The sequence below is a fragment of the Schistocerca serialis genome, chromosome 4, assembly GCF_023864345.2.
Source record: "Schistocerca serialis cubense isolate TAMUIC-IGC-003099 chromosome 4, iqSchSeri2.2, whole genome shotgun sequence".
NCBI lineage: Eukaryota > Metazoa > Arthropoda > Insecta > Orthoptera > Acrididae > Schistocerca > Schistocerca serialis.
In genome coordinates this window covers 814419474-814444231 of record NC_064641.1, presented here as the reverse complement: position 1 = coordinate 814444231, position 24758 = coordinate 814419474, and the positions used below count along the sequence as shown (strand labels likewise).

The following is a 24758-nucleotide window of genomic DNA, read 5'->3' as shown; positions in this document are numbered from 1 at the left end:
ATCATTTGCTTCCCGAGAGCTAGCGGTACAATGTATGCAAAACTTCTTCCGTGAAACAGAAGATCATTGATATGGTCTGTCAGAACCGAAGGCCAACTCGTGTGGCCTTAATGACTGCACGACAAAAAGCTTTACGCCTCGCCTGGGACCGCCAGTACCGATATTGGTCTGTTGATGACTGGAAATCTGTTGCCTAGTCAGACGAGTTTGTTTCAAATTGTATCTAGCTGATGGACGTGTATAGGTATGGAGATGAGCACATGAATCCATGGATCCTGCATGTCAGCAGGGGACTGTTCACGCTGGTGGAGGGTCTGTAATGGTGTGGGGCTTGTGCACTTGGAGTGATGTGGGACTCCTCATAGGTCTAGATGCGTCTCTGACAGGGGACACGCACGTAAGCATCTTGTGTGACCACGTGCATCCATTCATGTCTACTGTACATTCCGACGGACTTGGGCAATTCCAGCTTGACAATGCGACGCCCCACACGTCCAAAATTGCTACAGAGTGACTCCAGGAACACTCTCCTGAGTTTAAACACTTCTAATGGCCAAAAATTCCTCAGACATGAATATTATTGAGCAAAGCTGGGATGCCTTGCAACGTGCTTTTCAGGAGAGATCTCAACCCACTCCTACTCTTACGGCTTTATGGACAGCCCTGCAGGATTCATGGTGTCAGTTTCCTCCAGAACTACTTCAGACAATAGTCGAGTCCATGCCACGTAGTGTTGCGGCACTTCTGTGTGTTAGCGGGGGCCGAACACGATATTTGCCAGTGGACCAGTTCTTTTGGATCTTCAGCGTATATTGGTCATGCACGGAATACGTATCCGGACGCTTTTACCAGCGATATAGCAGAAAGAGATTAGATACTTGCGGTTCAATGTGCTGTCGCTAATAAATTTTTGAACAGAGTGCCCCTGTTTAGAAAGTATAATTTTGCGAACCGAAATCGTCTGCGTGTTTTTGAAAAGAAATATCCCAGTAATTGCCCTAAGCGATTTTGGTATAGAAAAGAAAATGTATATCTAAATGGCACGAAGGATCATATTTACCGGTGATGTGGATGAGACGTACCTGTGGTGGTGAGGTTGCAGAGGACAATGTTGAAGGCCATGGCGAGGAGAGGCGCGGGCGCTCCAGACCTCATGGCGGCAGGCGCATGGTGCCGCGGGCTGCACCCTGGAAAAACAAAGCCAGCACCACTGAGCTCTTACCGTGCGCCACGTGTACATCAGCAGCCACTGTAGCTTTATACGCAACCCTCAATAACATGCCGGCCGACAATCGATCACCACGCTGCAGAAATACGTTAATAACAGCTGTAAAGGTGTACTCAGCCCTACGAATAGGAACTACAAATACTGTACCAAGCTGCCACCATTCAACAAGATGTTGAACCATAAATAATTTCACATACGTTCCATTAGATTAGATTAGATTGGTACTTGTTCCATAGATCATGAATACGACACTTCGTAATGATGTGGAACGTGTCAGGTTAATAAAAGGTGACTATACAAAATATTAAATGACACTTAATATTTTTAATTTTATTTTTTTCGTGGGGGTTGGGGAAATTACCCACTTACTATATCCAAAAATTCATCTAATGAGTAGAAAGAGTTGCCATTAAGAAATTTTCTTCATTTCCTTTTAAATGCTATATGGCTATCGGTCAGACTTTTGGTGCTATTAGGTAAGTGACCAAAGACTTTTGTGGCAGCATAATTTAGCCCCTTCTGACCCAAAGCTAGATTTAACCTTGTCTAGTGAAGTTCATCCTTTCTCCTAGTGTTGTAGCCATGTACACTGTTATTACTTTTGAATTCGTTCGGATTGTTAATACCAAATTTCATAAGTGAATATATATATGGTGAGGCTACAGTGAAGATCTCTAGCTCTCTAAATAAGTGTCTGCAGGATGATCTTGGATGAGCTCCAGCAATTATTCTGATTACATGCCTTTGTGCAATGAACACTCTTTTACTCAATGATGAGTTACCCCAGAATATGGTTCCATACGAAAGCAGAGAATGAAAGTAGGCGTGGTAAGTTAATTTACTGAGATTTATATCGCAAAAATTTGCAATGACCCTAATAGCATAAGTAGCTGAACGCAAACGTTTCAGCAGATCTGCAGTGTGTTTTTACCAGTTCAACTCCTCATCAATGCATAAACCTAGAAATTTGAATATTGTGCCTTAGCTACCGATATCTGATCGAAGTCTATATTTATGAATGGTGTCATTCCATTTACTGTGTGGAACTGTATGTACTGTGTTTTGTCAAAGTTTAATGAGAGTCCATTTGCAGAGAGCCAGTTAATGATTTTCTGAAAGACATCGTTTACAATTTCACCAGTTAATTCTTGTCTATTGGGTGTGATAGCTATACTTGTATCATCGGCAAAAAGTACCAGCTTTGCATCTTCGCGAATATAGAATCGCAAGTCATTAATATTTATTAAGAACAGCAGAGGACCCAAGACTGAACCTTGCAGCATCCGATTCTTGATTGTTCCTCAGTTTGAGGAATCATCAGTTTTTTGCATATTATGTGAACTGCTTATTTCAACTTTCTGCGCTCTTTCAGTTAGGTATGATTTAAACCATTTGAGCGCTGTCCCATTCATACCACAGTACTTGAGTTTATCTAGAAGTATTACTTGATTTACGCAATCAAAAGCCTTTTAGAGATCACAAAAAAATCCCAATGGGTAACTTCCGGTTACTCAGAGCATTTAATATTTCATTAGTGAAAGTATATATAGCATTATCCGTTGAAAAACCTTTCTGGAAACCAAACTGACGTTTTGTAAAATTTTTATTTTTACAAAGGTGTTAAGCTACTCTACAATACATTACTTTTTCTAGAATTTTCGATAAGGCAGTCAGAACAGAGATTGGGCGGTACTTGTTGACATTAGACGTAACCCCGTTTTTATGCAGTGGTTTAAGAATGGCATACTTCAGTCTATCTGGGAAAATACCCTGCTTCAGAGAGCTATTACATATGTGGCTAAGAATCCACTTATCTCTTGGGAACAAGCTTTTTTATCCTACTGGAAATGCCATCAATTTAATGTGAGCGTTTATACTTGAGGGACTTTATTATCTTTCTAATTTCATAAGGAGAGGTGTGTGGAATTTCAATTATATCAAATGATGTGGGTAAGGCCTCATCCATTAACTGCCTTGCTTCTTCTAATGAACATTTACATCCTATTTTCTCTACAACATTTAAAAATGATTATTCAAAATGTTTTCGACCTCCAGCTTGTTATTTGTCAAGTTTCCAATCGTTTTGATGATAATGCCGTCATCCTGTACTCTTGGTTGCCCTGTCTCCCTTGTAATAGTATTCCAAATTGTTTTGATTTTTGTTGTCAGAGGTATTAATCTCAGACATGATGCACATGCTTCTGGACTTTTTAATAACCTATCTCAATGTAGTACAGTAGTTTTTATAATATTTGGCTGTTTCTGGCTAATTACTCTTTCTTGTTGTTAGACACATTTCCCTTTTGTGGTAACAAGATATTTTTATTCCTTTAGTAAGCCAAGGTTTTTTGCATGGTTTCTTATAATTAAATTTAACTACTTTCTTGGGGAAATGAATTAAGGACAAATGTAAACAATTCTCAAATTCCACTCCAGCCAGCACCAAATCAAAGTAAACAAGGCCAACGCCCCGTATCACAATCAGAATTAAAAACGATGAGAAAGCCAATACTGCGAATACCAGAGCAAACCCAGACGTGGCCTTATCGTAAACTCACCAATGACTTCAGCGAGGAGGATAAACAACTTACTTCTGACAGAAACGCTTGATTTGGCAAGAAGGAGTAAAAGTTTTCAAGTGCACCTATCAGACTGCTGATATTGCGAAAAGACGACAAGCTGCGAACCAGAAAGGCATTTTTCCCTAATAGAGGGCTGGTGAAGAACCAGAAAAGTAGGTCATATTCGATCATCGTCGACCAAGCGTAGCGTCGACCATTATCTCAGACGAACAGCAATATATACTTCGGATTTCGGGTCTTCACAAGAATTACGTTACAGCACACAAGCTACGAGACCGAACCTTTGATGCCCTTCTACCATTCGCTAAGCTGACCTCTACCTTCGAAACTGCTACCTGTCGGATCTGTTGAACTTGGTCATTGTGAGCTGGTAACCTCTCAATCACTTATGAGAAGACTTGGAGAAATCTGCCTCTGGCTTCATGAGGCAAACTAAAGGTACTTTTCGTACGGTCAAGCAGTCGGAGTATCCTGGAGGTGAGATAAGCGCCGCTGCTCCAGACTGGTACCTGCAACAGTGTAAGCAGTCATTTACGTCCCAGGCCTCTCTTGGAGGAAGGTTAAACTGTTGGCTGGTTGCTTGTTTTGGGGAGTAGAACTGCTTAGTTATCAGCCCTTTTTTATAGGTCACATAGGTCTCGGTTGAAATCATACTCCGAAAGAATTCTATAGCTTAAAATTGGAGAGACAAACAAAACGCGTAAGACGAACTGTGAACTACACAGAAGGAGAAAACGAAAGAAGCAACCCAAAAGTAGCTATGCTGTTGTTCATTTCCATGCAGTGCACAGCCGCTGATAGGTAAATAAATGATGATCCTAGACACGAATTCATTTGCAGTTCAGTTCAAAATACTGTCTTGGTATCCTGGCGTAAGTACATCATGGTTATCCAAGGTGTTTACTATTTTTGGAGAAACTGGTGTGAGTCAACTGTCTCAGCTTTGTTCAGTCCAAGCTATTCAACGGACTCATCGCTGTCTCCTCGCCGATATCGAATTTTCTATACTGACAATCGAAAAGAAGTTGCTTGAGAGGAATTAGGTCCCTAATTTGTCATGGTCTCGGACAGAAGCAGACACTGTTAGGTTGTGGTGATGTCAAATATTTTATTCCCCTTAGAACACCTCTTGCAGTTGTCTGCTTTACATCCGGCACACCTTCCACAAACAGCTATACCATTTGAAGCAGATATTTATGCTTAGTCAACCGTTAGATGTCTAAACTTGCACTCGAAAGGAATTGGCTTTAAATAAAGTACGGCCATTATTATTCATATTGTTCGTGCTTTCCCTAAATCAAATACCTTACTTGACTGGATGGTTCCCTGGCAAATTTATGTTCGACAGTCTTCCTCAATGATCTTTTGTACGGAAAGATCTCAACTTCACTGCGATGTTGAACATTAATACAATAGGACAGTCAGTCTGAACCATCTAGAGCCAGCCCAGCCATCTGGCTAGGGAGACACAAGTAAAATGTTCTCTGCAGGTAAGGAGATGGAAAAGAATCTGAAAAAGTCAACTGCCTTTCCGTATTCACAGACGCCCACAGTTTAGAATAGCAGTACAAGAAGCAGGTAAGATGCAAAGCCAATGATATTTCGACATTCATAAAGTTTCACTGACGTCTGGCGTTTACTGTATTGTGTGGAAGTGCGGCTGTCTGTACATCAGAAACATGCTGCGCTGTTTCCTCCAGTGCTTTGTGGAGCACGTACAGACTCTCTGTGCGGCCAGTCTGACACGTCTCGAATGGCTGGGTGCAGCGCCATCAAAGAACAGACATATATTCTATTTCGGAGAGGCAAATGGATCGTGTCGTTCCAGTGGCTTCTGAGAAGCGTTGCATTTACGGTTACTTGAAGAAGTTGTCTAGCTGGCCGGGGCGTTTCTATTAAACGGGACACACTTTTCTGGAGGTACTTGTTTGTTGCATCCAGTACTGCGTTGGCGGTGAATGCTGCTATCCGATACCTATACAAGAGCACATCCCACACGAATGTGGATTACAGTTTGTTAAGTTGTTTAACGTTACATTTCTTCGTAGATCATCAGAGACCAGACAACAGAGCTTGAATTTTCACTTATTCTCGTCGCTTTCTTATAGCTTTTGTGGAAATGTTGTTAGTCAACACTCCATCTATTATTATTCAGCTGATGTATTGATTTACCTATATGTCGAGCCATCAAACAACTAAAATGAGTGAATTCGTATACGGACAATTAGTTCCTACATCCGTGATAACGTTCGCTAACCAGTTACAGTGCTACTTTGTGTAGTATCAACACGGTATAAATGATTCACAGTACTGTACCTTCTACCTAACGTAGGGGAGGAAAATCGAGATTTATTAACAAATGTACAAGGATACCGAGGATACTAAAAGTAGTTTCCTCTTCTTGATGACTTCAGTCTACATCTACAGTAATCTGTATAAAAAAAACAGCATGACAGAACTTTATAAACAGAACATTCGTACCAGAGAAGCTGTTGTCGTATACCTTGGAAACAGGGCGAAAGAGAGGACAGAAACGAAAAACTGAAGTACCCTCAAGTGCACATATGATACAATATGGTCCAACTAGACTTCCAACACAGAACGTATGTCTGTAAGAACACCTTTGCAGGTGCACCTCAGGTTATTTGGAAAAAACTTGCACCGTCGTCGGGGTTCACTAATAGTAAAGATTGTCAGTGATTCACACAATCACCTTAAAACGAGAAATAGCTGGTAACCACTTGCGTTTGATGCGTAGAATGGCAGAGTGGATTGGATGCGGCGACACCAAGGGATTTTGGAGCACAGTGCTCCACTTTCCGTCTCAAAGGCACGTGGCTTACATCAAAGCGCACGTGCAAACCACCCCACTCATTACGTCAACGTTGCAAGACTCCGATAACAAAGCGATGATACAATTAGCTGTGTATGCGACGACAGGCAGTCACAAAAACTGGTCGCAAGAACCCAACGAATAAGCACTTCCGATTTCCTACCAGGAGCGGAGGCGTCAGTGATACCTTTAGTAACAGAGAGCGGCGGACTTGCGTGGCGGGCCAGGCAGCGGCCTCCAGCTACCTGCTCCAGCTAATACCGGCTGCAGTAATCCGACAGGTCGCTGTAGTCTCCACCAGTCCATTGCACCCACAATAGTCGAAGAGGGGAGCAGATACGTTACCCTAGACAGACCAGAAGAACGTGTGAGTATCCTGTTACTTTGGAAGATATTTTACTTTCCACTTTTGTATTTTATTTATACACTGCAACTGACAGCCCTAACCAGCACTGGGGGATCTGACAGCACCACGTGTGAGGCTGTTTCCCACGCAGGTATTGGTAGTGGAGGAAACATATGGCGCGGCAGTGACTCATTGGGGTGGGGATAAGTATGCAAGCCACTAAAAAAGAATCGTGCTTAGCTATCCACACGTAACTGAACCACTTATATTCAGGCACGAAACCTAGTGTTTTCTATATTAAATATTAGTTGTTAAGACCACTTTTGCCAAAGTAAACACTACGAGGGCTCTACAGATCGTTAGAGCTATAATACTGCAATAACACTATACAGTAAATCAAATTGATTTGTAAACAAAAAATAAAATCATTCAGCTACCGATCTCACGTAAATGGTTAGAAACATCTATGAAGATGCAGAAAGTCTTTGCTGTATTCTTGTCTCACTTGTTGGTGAAAGGTTGTAATGCGAGTTTGTTATTGTATCAGTCGTCTTAACCATGCTCTCGAATTTTAGTTGCATTTGTGATAAATTATTTAATTACTTCATTATAGACTATTTTACATGTTCGTTAATGAATTCACTGTAATACCGTCAAAGGACGTATTTAAAACGGATGAGCTACCCGCACTCTACGATTATAGACATACAGGTCTCCTGCTTGCAAACGATTTCATCGAGCTTGCGGAACTGCTTTAAGGGACAACACTAACGAGAGCTCTACATAGAAGAGGTAGGAAAAGTCGTACTCGCCGATTGATTAAGGAAATGCAGGAAACGGTTAGTTGATGCAGTTTCGAGTGGGAAGATACGAGTAGTTTACCGTGTGACTCCAGTACTGTTTTATGCGCACGCATTGCGTAATTGACTTTCATGGGGTTTAGTATTTCGAGAAGATAGTGCAAATAGATTCCCACATCCCTGTTGCGGCCACAACATGGCGCAACCACTAAACAACCTGTCTCTCTTCAGCAGTTTTGCCAGCCGGTGTGGCCGTGCGGTTCGAGGCGCTTCAGTTTGGAACCGCGTGACCGATACGGTCGCAGGTTCGAATCCTGCCTCGGGCATGGATATGTGTGATGTCCTTAGGTTAGTTAGGTTTAAGTAGTTCTAAGTTCTAGGAGACTGATGATCTCAGAAGTTAAGTCCCATAGTGCTCAGAGCCATTTGAACCATTCAGCAATTTTCAATCACCGGAGGTGGAATTCTTCGAGATTAGACCGACGAGCGATAAGCGTGATTGGAATAAAGTGTATTATTTAAGAGGCACCACCTCAACTGTGTATTTTTAATTTGTTTGCCCTTTCTTTCTTTCTAGCACAAGAATTAAATTTGGCTTGTCAGCACAAAAGTCTTACGTAAGCTGATATTTCTAAGAAATTTGCTGTAACAGTTATTGCATTTGTGGAAAATATCCAAGATATAGTGAGTAACTGAAGCTTCAAATTAGTTTGACAGGTTGTTAAAATTCTGCAACACTTATTTAAAACATTACTATTCAGTGGCATTAATAAAACACAGAAGCTTGTAGGACCATAGCAGCATATAACAAATAAATAATAATGAATAATTAATTATTAATGAACAATTAAATCATCAATTTATTTTAATAGCTCATTGCAAATTCTGTAAGCATTTTTTAAAATGGATATTGCTAGTAGTGGCATTAATAAACACAGAAGCTTGTAGGACCATAGCAGCATATAACAAATAAATAATAATGAATAATTAATTATTAATGAACAATTAAATCATCAATTTATTTTAATAGCTCATTGCAAATTCTGTAAGCCTTTTTTAAAATGGATATTGCTAGTAGCATTATTAAAGTTCAGATACGTGTAGGACCATAGCGGCGTAGGAAAAGTGAGTAAAGGAAGTTATCGTAACTGCTTGCGATTGAGGTTTATACTTAAATAATCATTGTATCAGCCCTAGTCAAAATGAGTTAGAAAAAAGAATTATTTCGCAATAGCTTTATAGTTATGAAACTCTTAGTTTAGAAACTGAACTATTTTACCTAATTCAGTTTATGACAGTGTTTTTTCATATTTATAGGGTGTACTTCTCTGGAGTGGCTTTTTCAAAATCCTGTAGAAATTTAACTTCTTTTCAGTTGAAACTTTGCCATCACTCTTTTCATTACTGGTTAGCTAGATATTTCTACCCTATGTGTAAAAGAGTGTGAAAGTGCTGGTACAGATTGAAAGATGAAATTCATTGTGTGGGTCTCCTGCGAGTCACGTTGGCAACAAACATCGTGAATATCTAATGTACTCTGGATGAAATGATAATCTGTACTGAACGGTAGAAATGGAAGTTAATATGGCGGTCGTACGGACGACTACTTTCTTGGCGGGAAATGAATTTAATGTCTATTGTTCTGTAGCTCCAAAGATAAATGAGGCAAAAGTCAAGTTCGTTATGCCAGTTACTGAAACTTCACAGTTTGCTTAGTTAATCTGTGATCTGTGGTGCAGTCCTGTTGCTTAATATTTTGAGACAGTGCATAACATGTTTGGCAGTGATATATTGTAGACTGCATTAGTTAACAGTGCCACTGTAAGTAAAATAACTATTCATTTCATTACACTCTCGCCATAAAATGCCAGGATTAAATATTATCGAATGATTGTCGTCGTGTAGGGAATATGAATACTTTCCCATTACACATCTTCAGCGTTCTTGAAGTAATTTGTGTAGCTGAACAACCTACAAAGCTATAAAATAAAGTAAGGGAATGACAGATGGCGAGATTTTACCTCTCGTCAACTAGCAGGGCATTAGTCGGAGTGCAAATTCCAAGAGGGGATAATAGGAAAAGGGTACTACCCCGTCCTCCTCAAAGGATACTTCCTTGCATTGTCCCTCCGTTATTGGGGGATGGTACATCTAAATTTTGACAGCCAAGTGCCGTGTGGTGGTTTCAATCGGCGTCCTCGCAGATATGAATGCAGGGCCCTAATGACTGCGTCACCTGCATCGGATTCTGTATTTTTTTTTTTTTTTTTTGGGGTAGAGGTCATCAATATTGACTGATTTAATGTGGCTTGCCACGACATCCTCATATGTGCCAATATCTTCTCTCAGAGTAGCACTTACACCTAATGGCCTCAGATTTCAAAATTTTTCTGTAGCAACGATTCATAAAGATTTTGATTCTTTTCTTTTCCATTTTACCCACAATCTGCGATTCACTTCAACACACTGCTGTCCCCACACGTTTGTTTCCACAAACTTGCTTTTCCCATTGATAAAATACCTTTGACGAAAACATACTTTAGTGGAAAACGTAATAGAGGGTGCACTGAAACGGAGTTGTCTTAAAAATGTATCCCGACGTAAGGTTAATAGGAAAACTACTCTCTATAGTTCCATGGAAGTCCGTCCCTGATGTCTTAACAAATGTCCTATCATCCTGTCCCTTCTGCTTGTCAGTGTTTTCCTTTCCTCTCCGATTCTGCGCAGAATCTCCTCTGTCCTTACCGTATCAGTCAACCTAATTTTCAACATTCGTCTGTAGCACCACATTTCAAATACCTCGATTCTCTTCTGTTTCGGTTTTTCTACAGTCCATGTTTCAATACAATAAAATGCTATGCTCCAAACGTACATTCTCAGAAATTTCTTCCTCAAATTAAGGCCTGTGTTTCAGACTATTAGACTTATCTTGGACAGGAATGCCCTTTTTGCCTGTGCTAGTGTGCTTTTGATGTTCTCCTTGCTCCGTCCGTCCTTGGTTATTTTTCTGCCCAGGTAATAGAATTCCTTAATTTCATCTACTTCGTGACCATCAGTCCTGATGTTAGTTTCCTCGCTGTTCTGACTTCTGCATCTTCTCAACACTTTCGTCTCTCTTCGATATACTCTCAGTCTATATTCTGTAGTCATTAGACGATTCCATTAAGCAGAGCATGTAATTCTTCTTCACTTTCAATCAGGATAGCAATGCATATGTGAATCGTATCATTGATATCCTCTCACCTTGAATTTTAATTCAACTCTTGAACAAAGTCTTTTATGCTTCTATGTTAGTACCACTAACAAAAACAAATATATTTTTTGTTTTGTGCTGCCTATTGGGAGTGTGGGGTAATCATCCGTGATACGTTTACGCCTTTCACTACCAATCAGATCGTAGTGGATCACGGTTTAGATCCGAGCCGTTGTTTAAATTTTGTATAGTAAACATTAGCCACGGCGACCGAACATTTCCTGCATAACGATTCACTCTCGTCCTGCCAAGATCATTGCCGAGAAAAGCGGAGTAGTGGGGGCACAGTTTCAGGGCAACCTCTTGCCCTTGGGGTGCAAAACTGCACGTATAAGGAGGAAGAATCAGTAGTGGTCAAAGTCATCAGGATGCAGAGGTCAGTGAGAAACACCGCATTCAAGACACACAAGTGGTATCCACAAGTTTTGAGGCTTGTAACTGAGAACATGTCCTGGTGATCTCTCTACTGGCAAAAGATACCGGGTTAGTCCAACAACAAGATGTGGACTACCAAGAGGAACATGATCATGAGACTAAGACTGAATAACTAACGAAGGGGTAAAATTCTTTGAGTGTTATTAATGCTACAGATATGAACGTGGTATGGAAGCTAGAAAATCTCAGAAGAGAAATGAAAGGCTGTGTCTGGATAAAGCAAGGGGCAGTTAACTGAAACAGGAAGGAGTTAAGGAATTGTGTCAGACGGATGTAGGGTAATACCATCAGAAGCAGAAAATGTTTTAAATCGAATAGGATTCTTTGTAAAGTGGAAAGAGGGCAAAGAGTCATTTACTGGGAATAGTACAGTGATAGGGTTGTTATATTGACAGTAAGCCAGCATCAACTATAATAATTCATTCTGGAAAACAATAGTTCAGCTACACATGCTGACGTTACAAGCAGAATATGAAGAGGGGAAAAAAGGGTATGACGATAGTGATTTGAGTACGTAATGGGAAATGATAATACAAGGATTATGGGGACCTGTAGTTAGGCAGTAGGAGACCAATAGAAGAAAGACGTACGTGAGAATACTAGCTTTGTAATAGGAACGACAGAGAGACAAGACTAGATGAGTTCTGTAGCAAAATTTCAGGTAGTAACAGTTCAGAAACCTAAAGGTGAAGAGCTATGTGCCGGGAGACTAGGAAAATTTCATCTGGAATACATATAGAGACTTTCTGAAATCAGGTAATTTGTAAGTTGATCTAGTACCAGATATACTCCCAGATAACACTTTAGAAATTAAAGTTCAAGAGGGTCGCCCGGAAGAATCAGCATGGTAAGGAGTGGAACCCTGAAGTGCTGGTTAACAATGTAGTCTAATCGAAATTCTCTACGGCTGTGGTTCTGCAATCCTAAAAACGACGATAGGCATTTCAGTTGATGACTAATACATCCCTAGATAGGGAAATAACTGAAGTCCGACAGAAGTTCAAGAAAGTGATAGGGAGAAACATTAGGTAACAGTGAAAATACTTTCACTGATCGACGAAAGGAGGAGTATGTTCATGGGATTCAGGGATACTGAAACGTAAGTCACTTAGAAACGAAATAAATAGACAGTACAAGCAACTGGAAGCAAAATGGGAGCAGGAAAAATGAGAAGAGAATTCGGCAAAGAAATGGTCATCAGAATACCTATTTGGGCATATAGAAATTTCAAAAGACTCTTCGGTGGAATTAAATGGAGACAAGGTGAATTCCAATCTTAAACTCTGAGGAAATGTCGGATACGTTCAAAGGCACACTGAAAGGTTCTACAGAGACGAGGAACTGTCTGGTAATGTGACCGAAGAAGAAACAGTAGTCGATATGGAAGAATTAGTGGATCCAGTACTAGAATCAGACTTGAACAGGGCATTGGATGACGTACAATGAAATAACGCAGAAGGCATAGGAAATGTTTCTTCAAATTTTCTAAAATAATGTTGGTGGGGGGGGGGGGGGGGGGAGGAGCTTGGATTGGCAACTAGACAAGAATTCAAGTAGGTATGTAGAATGTATCACACGGAAGAGATAGGATAACGTTTTGGAAAAATGTCTTCCACGCAATTCCCAAGTTCGTTGGAGCAGGCATATGTGAGCACCACCCTACGATCAGTTTAACATCTCAAGAATCCTAGCTGCTGCCAATAATTATATATAGAAGAATGGGAAAGGAAATTGAGGATCTGCGAAATGACGATCAGTTTCGATTTAGGGAAGAATTAGGCACTCGAGAGGCAGTTCTTGAAGTTGCTCTTGATAATGGAAGCAAGACATAAGGGAGGCCAAGACACATTCACAGGATTTGTTGACATACAGAAAATGTCGGACTATGGACTAAGTAAAATGGTGCAAGATGTTTGAAATTCTGAGGAAAAGAAGAGTAAGCTATAGGGAAAGATGGCTAATGTTCAACACGAACGAGCCCGCCCCCGGTAGCTGAGTGGTCAGCGCGACGGACTGTCAATCTTAAAGGCCCGGGTTCGATTCCCGGCTGGGTCGAAGATTTTCTCCGCTCAGGGACTGGGTGTTTTGTTGTCCTAATCATCATCATTTCATCCCCATCGACTTGAAAGTCACCGAAGTGGCGTCAAATCGAAAGACTTGCACCAGGCAAGCGGTCTACCCGACGGGAGGCCCTCGTCACACGACATTTCATTTCAACACGAACGAGAACGAAGTGGTTACGATAGGAACAGAAGACTATTAACGAAGTGCTGTGATTAAAAAGTTTGTAAGATAGGTTTTAAACAATATGCAGAGGACGTGTTGCCTCCTGTGGTGATCACACACACTACTAAGAACCTTGTCGCGCTACTTGTAATGGCTAGGGGTCATCACGTATCACAGTGACTTTAGTGTATTTAATCTCTTTGGCTAGAAGTGTCATTTTTGTTCGTCTCAATGCAAATTTGTTACTGTCAGCCTTCTGTACCATACTCTAGTTGTTCTTCCTACGCTTCGTCCAAGTTTCATCGAGCTATGTTAAAGGGTCCGTGCAGAATAGTGTGGTGAGTAGATGCGCAGACGGCAGGGCATGCATGGGGGGTGGTAGTGATGGGGGCTGCGGTCAGGCGCTGTAGGCGAAACGCGGAGCGCTGGAAGAGAAGTGCCGATCTAAACTGAGCCAAAACTCACAATTTTTGTAAATATTAAGTTGGGCCCCTCCAACTACACACTTGCATAGTGTCCATTCTGAAACATCTGTCACCACTGCTTTCGTCAGTATCCAAAAGGAATTCCGCCGAAAATGCTGGAATTTATTTTCGCCTGGCTTGTTAGCCATTAGTTACAACGAGTATAGTTCGATTTTCGTAACACTCTTAGGGCAAGGCACCATATACACTCCTGGAAATGGAAAAAAGAACACATTGACACCGGTGTGTCAGACCCACCACACTTGCTCCGGACACTGCGAGAGGGCTGTACAAGCAATGATCACACGCACGGCACAGCGGACACACCAGGAACCGCGGTGTTGGCCGTCGAATGGCGCTAGCTGCGCAGCATTTGTGCACCGCCGCCGTCAGTGTCAGCCAGTTTGCCGTGGCATACGGAGCTCCATCGCAGTCTTTAACACTGGTAGCATGCCGCGACAGCGTGGACGTGAACCGTATGTGCAGTTGACGGACTTTGAGCGAGGGCGTATAGTGGGCATGCGGGAGGCCGGGTGGACGTACCGCCGAATTGCTCAACACGTGGGGCGTGAGGTCTCCACAGTACATCAACGTTGTCGCCAGTGGTCGGCGGAAGGTGCACGTGCCCGTCGACCTGGGAACAGACCGCAGCGACGCACGGATGCACGCCAAGACCGTAGGATCCTACGCAGTGCCGTAGGGGACCGCACCGCCACTTCCCAACAAATTAGGGACACTGTTGCTCCTGGGGTATCGGCGAGGACCATTCGCAACCATCTCCATGAAGCTGGGCTACGGTCCCGCACACCGTTAGGCCGTCTTCCGCTCACGCCCCAACATCGTGCAGCCCACCTCCAGTGGTGTCGCGACAGGCGTGAATGGAGGGACGAATGGAGACGTGTCGTCTTCAGCGATGAGAGTCGCTTCTGCCTTGGTGCCAATGATGGTCGTATGCGTGTTTGGCGCCGTGCAGGTGAGCGCCACAATCAGGACTGCATACGACCGAGGCACACAGGGCCAACACCCGGCATCATGGTGTGGGGAGCGATCTCCTACACTGGCCGTACACCACTGGTGATCGTCGAGGGGACACTGAATAGTGCACGGTACATCCAAACCGTCATCGAACCCATCGTTCTACCATTCCTAGACCGGCAAGGGAACTTGCTGTTCCAACAGGACAATGCACGTCCGCATGTATCCCGTGCCACCCAACGTGCTCTAGAAGGTGTAAGTCAACTACCCTGGCCAGCAAGATCTCCGGATCTGTCCCCCATTGAGCATGTTTGGGACTGGATGAAGCGTCGTCTCACGCGATCTGCACGTCCAGCACGAACGCTGGTCCAACTGAGGCGCCAGGTGGAAATGGCATGGCAAGCCGTTCCACAGGACTACATCCAGCATCTCTACGATCGTCTCCATGGGAGAATAGCAGCCTGCATTGCTGCGAAAGGTGGATATACACTGTACTAGTGCCGACATTGTGCATGCTCTGTTGCCTGTGTCTATGTGCCTGTGGTTCTGTCAGTGTGATCATGTGATGTATCTGACCCCAGGGATGTGTCAATAAAGTTTCCCCTTCCTGGGACAATGAATTCACGGTGTTCTTATTTCAATTTCCAGGAGTGTAACATTCAGAGAAGTGCCACAAGACGAGAATTTAGAGTAAAACCTACATATTTCTCTGGTTGGCATGTTAAAATTTGCTTCTTTTGCCAAAACACTGTGGATGTTACACAGGCTCAGTCACGAACAGTTTGTGCAGACGCAGCTGCGAGGAAATTCTGAAAGAGTGGTAAAAAAATGAAATCAACGTATGGCACCGTTGGCCGGGAGGTCCCATCCGGGGAAGTTCGGCAGCCAAGTGGAGGTCTTATTTCAGTCGACGCCACATTGGGCGACTTGCGCGCCGGTGATGGGGATGAAAAGATGATGGGAACAACACAACACCCAGTCCACGAGCGGAGAAAATCTCCAACCAGGCCGGGAACTTGTGTGGGAGGCAAGCGCGTTACCACCCAGCCAAGCAAGCGGAGTGAAAGAGTAGTATATTCAATTTATTGAATGAGGAACTCAGGCATCGTAAGGTCAGTGTCTTATGAAAAAGTATATCCTGGGTACAGCAGGTTTCTCATTATGGAAACATCCCCCAGGCTGTGGATAAGCCATGTCTCCGCAAGATCCTTTCTTTCAGCAGTGCTAGTTCTGCAAGGTTCGCAGGAGACCTTCTGCAAAGTTTGGAAAGTAGGAGACGAGGTACTGGCAGAAGTAAAGCTGTGAGGAGGGGGCATGAGTCGTGCTTGGGTAGGTCAGTTGGTAGAGCACTTGCCCACGAAAGACAAAGGTCCCGACTTCGAGTCTCGGTCCGGGACACAGTTTTAATCTGCCAGGAAGTTTGATATCAGCGCACACTCCGCTATAGAGTGATAATCTCATACTGGATCTCAAACTGTTTATGAAATACAAGGAATTATATGGATCTTTCACTGTGGCTCGACGCGATCGCCAATAAGTGTGCCATGTCAGATCATTTTTCTCAAAATTGGTGACAGACACGGATCTACATCAACATCTAAACCCAAATTCAATATACTACCTCAATTTTATGTGCAGCAACATAAAAAGTAATGTACACCAAACGCAAAATCATAGCTACCTCTATTTTTTATTGCAAACTTTTTCGAACTTTGCATGGTGTCTTACTTCCGCGTAAATATCACAGTAACTACGACCATTAACGAAATGATGGGCACATGATAAACATATGAAGCTACTAGTGAAGCAAAAATGATTTTTTTTACCGAATAGATTCTGTAAAATCTTTTGCGGAAGACTATAATGCGTGCGCCTCGTTTCTGAAAGCTGGAAAAGTATCGGCCGCTCCTTCTGAACAAACGAACGAACTCGCCCAGCACTTTCGGCACTGTGCGTTGGCCACCATATCCTGCACAGACTATACTTGGCAGTGACACGTCGTGCGAAATTTACTCAAGTTTTACACTGCAGTGCATCTAAGTTGGCTGACCTGTAAAATTCAGCTTACAGACTGTAACCTACAACTGAGCGTATGTTATAGTCTTTAGGCTGAATTTTACATGTCAGCCAACTTACATACACTGCTGTACTAATCTTAAGTAATTTTCGCACAGCGGAACGTGGTTGTAAGTGATAAAAGTAAACCGTCATACACTACTGGTCATTAAAATTGCTACACCAAGAAGAAATGCAGATGATAAACGGGTATTCATTGGACAAAGACATTATACTAGAACTGGCATTCGATTACATTTTCACGCACTTTGGGTGCATAGATCCTGAGAAATCAGCACCCAGAACAGCTACCTCTGGCCATAACAACGGCCTTGGTGCGCCTGGGCATAGAGCCAAACAGAGCCTGGGTGGCGTGTACAAGTACAGCTGCTCATGCAGCTTCACCACGATATCACAGTCCATCAAGAGTAGTGACTGGCGTATTGTGACGAGCCAGTTGCTCGGCCACCACTGACCAGACGCTTTCAATTGGTGAGACATATGGAGAATGTTCTGGCCAGGGCAGCAGTCGAATATTTTCTGTATCCAGAAAAGCCCGTACGGGACCAGTAACATGCGGTCGTGCATTATCCTGCTGAAATGTAGGGTTTCACAGGCATCGAATGAAGGGTAGAGCCACGGGTCGTAACACATCTGAAATGTAACGGCCACTGTTCAAAGTGCCGTCAACGCGAACAAGAGGTGACCTAGACGTGTAACCAGTGGCACCCCATACCATCACGCCGGGCGGTACGCTAGTATGGCGATGACGAATACACGCTTCCAATGGGAGTTCACAGCGATGTCGCCAAACACGGATGCGACCATCATGATGTTGTAAACAGAACCTGGATACGTCCGAAAAATTTGAGTTTTGCCATTCGTGCACCCAGGATCGTCGTTGAGTACACCATCGCAGGCGCTCCTGTCTGTGATGCAGCGTCAAGGGTAACCGCAGCCACGGTCTCCGAGCTGACAGTCCATGCTGCTGCAGACGTCGTCGAACTGTTCGTGCAGATGATTGTTGTTTTGCATACGTCCCCATCTGTTGGCTCAGGGATCGAGACGTGGCTGCACGATCCGTTACAGCCATGCGGATAAGATGCCTGTCATCTCGACTGGTAGTGATACGAGGCCGTTGGGATACAGCACGGCGTTCCGTATTACCCTCCTGAACCCACCGATTCCATACTCTGCTAACAGTCATTGTATTTCGACCAACGCGAGCAGCAATGTCGCGATACGATAAACCGCAATCCCGATAGGCTACAGTCTGACCTCTATCAAAGTCGGAAACGTGATGGTACGCATTTCTCCTCCTTACACGAGGCGTGACAACAACGTTTCACCAGGCAACGCCGGTCACCTGCTGTTTGTGTATCTGAAATCGGTTGTAAACTTTTCTCAGGTCAGCACGTTGTAGGTGTCGCCACCGGTGCCAACCTTGTTTGAATGCTCTGAAAAGCTAATCAATTGCGTATCACAGCATTTTCTTCTTGTCGGTTAAATTTCGCGTCTGTAGCACGCCATCTTCGTGGTGTAGCAATTTTAATGGCCAGTAGTGTATATAAAGAAAAGCTAATTCTACCATGCTCTGTGAAATCTATTTGGAAGCTACTTCGAAGTCTATCTCGAACAGAAAAGCTCAGAAGAGAACCACCGAGAAGCGTTAAAGCCAATCAGTAACCTAACACAGCAGGCTGTATCGCCAGCTATTTTAGGGGGCAGCAAAGTTTCGTTCCACAAATACCTGATGTGTAAGATTTCCTTCGGAGACCCTGCAGTTTCGGGCGTGGCGTGGTATCTGCTCTGCGGCGCGAGACAAATGCGGGTTAATATCGTGAGGGCGGTCGCTGGCACGCACGCTGCTGACGGCATTCTCGGAACGGGAAACAATATCTGCGCTGCGATGTTTACGCCAGCCGACAGCCGTGCGTACGGAATACGAGTCTCCCCGGCGGCGGCAGAAGCGGTCGTGGATACGCGCAAAGGCACAAGCAACTGAAGTTGAAATTACTTCCTGTCTGTCACTTGTTTCTCGTGGGTATTTCCAACCATTTCATTAAACTGGTTTTTAGAAACTGGTATTTAGAAATTTTGGCTTAAATCAAAAGTAGTCGTCACTTCATACTAGCACATGTATGGTAAAAGAAAGTGGCGTTGTTCTCTGTTGAATATTCTCCGATATAATCTAGAATTATAATTACAGTTTTGTAGAAATCAGCTTTATAGCCGGAAGAAATATTTTCTTTTCTGTATGTTCTTAAAATACGTTTTACTGGAGAAGTAATTGTGTATCGACAAGAGATAAAGGTGAGGGCTGTTATTGAAGTGCACCGTGTAGGCAGTGTGTTAGAGAAGTATCCCCTATTCTTACAGGAGATAGCACTACTGATAAACATTTCAAAAAGGGATCCTTAATAACATTTCTACAGAAACAAATATTTTTTGAGTGTGAGCCGTGTGCAATGAACAATCAGGAAACAGTAGTAAAGGCTGCTTTCCTAAAGACAATCATACTCATTTCTTATTAATTGCGTTCAATTCTATACGCTATCTGATCAAAAGTATCCGGACACCTAGTAGTTGACATTAAGCTGGGGTGTGTTAACCGGTATCCTTTCTGACACTTGGAATTCTGTTAGAACCTTTTCTGTGAGGTATGAGAATGTCTGTCGAACAATGGTATTGGACCCTGGGATCTCCAAGTAACGTTATTGCAGTGCCCTTGTTACTCCGAATCACTATGCAAAGTGCCTTTGGACTTGTATGCATGTCGAAAAGAAATTTGCGTCTTAATTCGGAGTAAGACAGGCAATATCGCACTTATCCGCCGACACCGGGCTGGTGACTTTCAAGTAAAATGTCTCCAGCCTTCTCAATGCTTTACAGTTCCTCTGTCAGTTCACAGCTAATGTTGTTCATTCGCGTTTCCGCTGCATAGTAACATCATCAGTACTTGACATGAGCACCATCAGAATGGTTTGAATATCGCTGCTGGATTTGCTACTCCGATGATATCAAACGACTAGTCCATCACTGAGCTCTCCTGTTCCACAGCTTTTTCTTTTACTGGTTCTCTGCAAATCCCCCTCCCCCAATCTCGCGACATCTATTAATAACTTATAAAGGGGTGTCAGGATGATTTTGATAAAATAGTGTACTTACTGCTCCGGCAGTGATGGTCCTCTCACAGTCGTACCACACCAGACGTTCCAGAAGTCCCACCGCCACACCTTCACCTGCCCATGTTAGGCAAAATTTTTCTGCCTGACTCATGTAGTACTATCACCGTCAGAGGGTGGTACGGGACTACAAGTCCCACCGCCACACCTCCAAAGTGAATTGCAGTGACGCAGTCACTGCGCTGTGGGAATTTACTGCCTCACCAACACAGTTAGACCGCAATAGACCGGTGATGCTGTATTGTAACATATCACCCCGGACTACAAGTCCATTAAAAAAAAAAAAATTTGCATCAGAGCGCCATTTATGCTTACATTAATCGAGCTGTTGCAGAAGCTCGTAACGTTTGTCCGTATGTTTAGTGAAAGATACATATATCAAAGTCTTCAGTCATCAATAGTGTACACATATCAGAAACTCCAGTCAACAGTAATGTAGTCTCCTTTCACTTTTTACAACAATCTGCGAACGCTGTGGTAACTTTTCGATCAGTGGCAGTAGAAATCAAGTAGTTTTGAGGTGCAGAAATCGTCGAGCCATGTTAGGAGCTCATTTTCATCCGGAAAGGAAGTTCGATGAAAGTTGCTCGACAGAGAATGTAAAACGCGACAATCCGAGGGCGGAATGACTTCCCAACAAACCTCCTGTACATAGGTTTTATAAGTATAGCAGAACGTGAGCGGGCTTTATGTGGAGTAGCATCATTTCACGCAACCTTCACGTTGTTGTCTGCAAGACGTCTCAGCTGTCAACAATAAATGTCAGCAGTAATAGTTACACCTAGGAGAAGCTATTTGTTGTACACCACACCGTTGCTGTCCCACCACATGCATAACATTATCTTTTGTGGACGTGCGCAGACCTTGTTACTGGGAGTTGCTGCTTTGCTTTCTTTATGTTAGCATAGAGACACGATTCCTTGTCATCACTAGCGATACAGGATACGAATAATCGGTGTTGTTCACGAGCCAATTGATGGGGAGCAAGCAGAATTGCACAAATGGCCACCTGTTGATTTTTGTGATTTTGACTTACAGCATGTGGTACCCATATATACGATTTCTGAGGCTTCTCCATTGAAAGCAAATGTCTTATGACGGTAGAATAGCTAGAGTTCATCTCATTTGCAAGTTCTCGACATACCGTCGTGGATCATTGTAGCTTAATGTGTTTAAACAGTCTTCGTCAGTGAAAGTCTCCCGAACGTGGAGTGTGAGTAACGTGTAAACGATCCTCCTTGAAACGCGAACACCATTTTCTTGTCGTGGTTCAGATGGCTCTGAGCACTATGGGACTTAACATCTGAGGTCATCAGTCCCTTAGAACTTAGAACTAGTTTACCCTAACTAACCGAAGGACAGCACACACATCCATGCCCGAGGCAGAATTCGAAACTGCGACCGTAGCAGTCGCGCGGTTCCGGACTGAAGCGCCTAGAACCGCTCGCCACCGCGTCCGGCTTTTCTTGTCGTGCCCAGTGGCATTATCCTCGTTCAACGTTCAAATGTTTATAGCTGCCTTCGCTACTGTCACCACTCTATTGAACCCAAACATAGAGATATGTGGGAAACGTTCCGATTTCTCCATATGGTCCACCATTTTCTTGCGTCCACAGCTCCTCTCACTATCTCCAAATAACAAAATGACAGTATGTTAAATAGAATCAGTGGACTTAAAATAAAAACAGACAGCCGAGAAACAAACTCATAGAAATCGGAATACCAATGTGCAAAACAAAAACGCAACGAATTTATACCCCACCTAGAAGTATTTTCAGCGTCAACAATGCAGTGGAGGCATATTCCGCTATTTTTGAAGGTCACTTATGTCAGGGAATTTCCCGATTTGTGGCCGTCGCTAGTGTGATTTTTCATTCTGCTCCACTCACGTACTTTCCTCGTCGCGTCACGATCCCCTAACGTTACCGAGATGCATTTGGTGTCCCGGTGTGCAATGGTCATAATGTCTGTCTCATTAGTGTGCAACTGTATTAGTAGAGTAAGCTGTATTCCATTTTTCTCCAGCAGTAAGTACAAGAATAAACTGCGCTCACACCTGCAGTAGCCTGGGCCTGGCGGACGATACCAGAGCCACGGCTGCATGGTCAGGAAATTTAATGGCAATTGTTTTTGAACTGAAGATATATCAAGGATAGTAAAAAATAAACGAAAAAAAATTCTGTTAGATGTGTTACGTATTGAGCCGTGGCTGCCTCGTGTCATGCTTCGCATTAAACCTAGGTTCCTATTCTGTGATTAGTCTCCCGCGGTAATGGCGATTATGCTGCTACCCTTTCTCTCTACGTGAGTCGCAGCAGAAACATGTATCGGTATTCGCACCCATGTACTGTCTTTGGCCTCGCGTTTATAGTTTCCTGCTGTGCCGTGTGCGGGACTTGGTCGGTAGGCGTGGAGCAGCGAGAAAGTCTCCGTAGCACGTGTCTGGTCGGAGTCGCTGGTGGCGTCCACTCGTGGTCGGAGTGTGAGAGGCTGATCCCATTATTGCAAGGTCCGTGGCTCACCGATACCAGACACGAAAGTTGAGTCTTTACTTAATCTACCAGCCAGCACCAACTGTTCACATTGAATCGTTTGAATTTCGTTGTGGGCTGTTGGGACATTCCCGCGAGCAACAACTTGTGTTTTCAAGTTGGCGAAATTCTGGCCGCCCTCCTGTGGAGTTTAACTTGACTATTTAGAACTGAAGTGCACCAGCGGAATCTTCTGCCGTGTGGCCGTTAATGTTCCGATTACCGCCCTGGCTGTTGACTTAAATTCAGGCAGTGTATTTCCCTCGTCGTGTACGGCTGTCCAGCACGGCGTGTAGTTTGACAGCTGAATGTGCAATTCGTTGTGGGCACCGATATCTTCTGCGTTGTTCCATTGAACTCCCTGTTGTGTACTAATCGGATGGGGCGGATGTTATCCTATCGCTTCGTCCGTTGACTGTCTGTCGGTTGGGTTGCCGTGAGATTGAGAACTGTTGGGCCGATTGCCTGTCTCACCTAAGCGAGCGTTGGTGATTGAATTCCAGGCCGACCCTTGGAAACTCCTGGGCGTCGTTAGATGTGCCGCCTTTTCTTATTTGTCCTCGTTGTTTATTTGTGTGTGGCTTCTAGCCGATTTTAAATTAAAGTTTCATTGCCCTTAAGGCGTGAGATTGTTTTGTTTGGGCCTTCAGCCTAATTTAGAGAAATGTTTTAAGATAATGTCTTCTGCCTTTTAAAATTCAAGTTCTTGTTTGTGGGCCTTAAGTGATTGGCTTCAGCTGGTTTTAAATTAAGATTGCTTTGCCCTTGAGGCGTGAGACTGAATGGCGTATTTAGCCGTGAATTATGCTCTAAAATTATTGTTTGGCTTTCTCCGTTTTTAATGTTTCCTATACTCTTGTAATGTCAAATGAATAAAGTTGTATGTTCGGGTGCAACTGACAGCCTCTCATTTTGGCCCCTTTCCACAAATTAAATTATCTGTCCTGTCCTGCGGGTATAGCAGGGGATCTCAGGTATATTAATTGAGTTCATATAGGCATCGCAATGCCTGAGAAAATAGTTAGCTGGCACATTCAATGTCATTCCATGTATGTGAAACAGAAATGTAATAACTACGACCCATGTTTATTATGTTTTTATTTTGTTACAGAGCAATGATGTTATATTAAGTTTTATAAAAAGAATTACTTTACAGATTGTAAGGTTTCTAGTTTATTTTTGGTATTCAAAAACGTGATTGAAGCTCTATTCTTTCATTCAATGTGTCATACTCCATATCAGTACTCTAGAAATTTTCTGAAGGCTAGTTTCCAATAGGTGATATTTTACGGCCCAGAGATTTTGAGTACAAGCGCTGTGCAGTTTGGTTGTCAGTAGCATTTTCGTTGGAGTAGCATTACATGAGAGGTAATGGACTGAGTCTGTGCTTGTGTCAGCTGTCGCCAGAACACTGGTTGGCAAAGAAGTAGCGAGAAGATCGATAGTAGGCGCCAGATCAAGCGCGCCTATCAGGAGAGAGGCCAAAGACAAACTCGCAAGCAACGCGCCACCAATCCCCTCTCGACCGCCAGTATTTAGATCGTCGCCACTGACCGAAGGGCGCAGTCTGTTGCAGAGTCACAGTCAGTCAGCCCAGCCGCGGACAGAGTCAGTCGCAGTTACAGTCAGCTCAGTTCCTAGCTCAGTTATTATTCTAGTTGGCGTCTGTCAGATCATGTCATCAGCTACGAGAGTGTAGTGTTTCTTGTGCTACTTCACCAGCACTGAGGATAACGTAGACTGTTATGGAAGAGCTCTTACACACAACATATGGACTAGCTTAAGATAATTAACTTCTTGTTCTGTTAATAAAGACCCCTGTCAATAAATGCGTGCAGTTGTGTT

At 43.4% G+C, this 24758-nt stretch overlaps 1 protein-coding gene across 1 annotated transcript in view; it reads right to left on the bottom strand.

Annotated features, from left to right (window-relative positions):
- LOC126474970 (uncharacterized) overlaps positions 1–24758 on the bottom strand; it is a 1274000-nt gene that overhangs the window by 926267 nt on the left and 322975 nt on the right. The window contains exon 2 of the mRNA XM_050102496.1: positions 1083–1187. Coding sequence (XP_049958453.1) covers positions 1083–1155 — 73 coding nt within the window. The 5' untranslated portion in view covers positions 1156–1187. The remainder of the gene's footprint in view (positions 1–1082; positions 1188–24758) is intronic.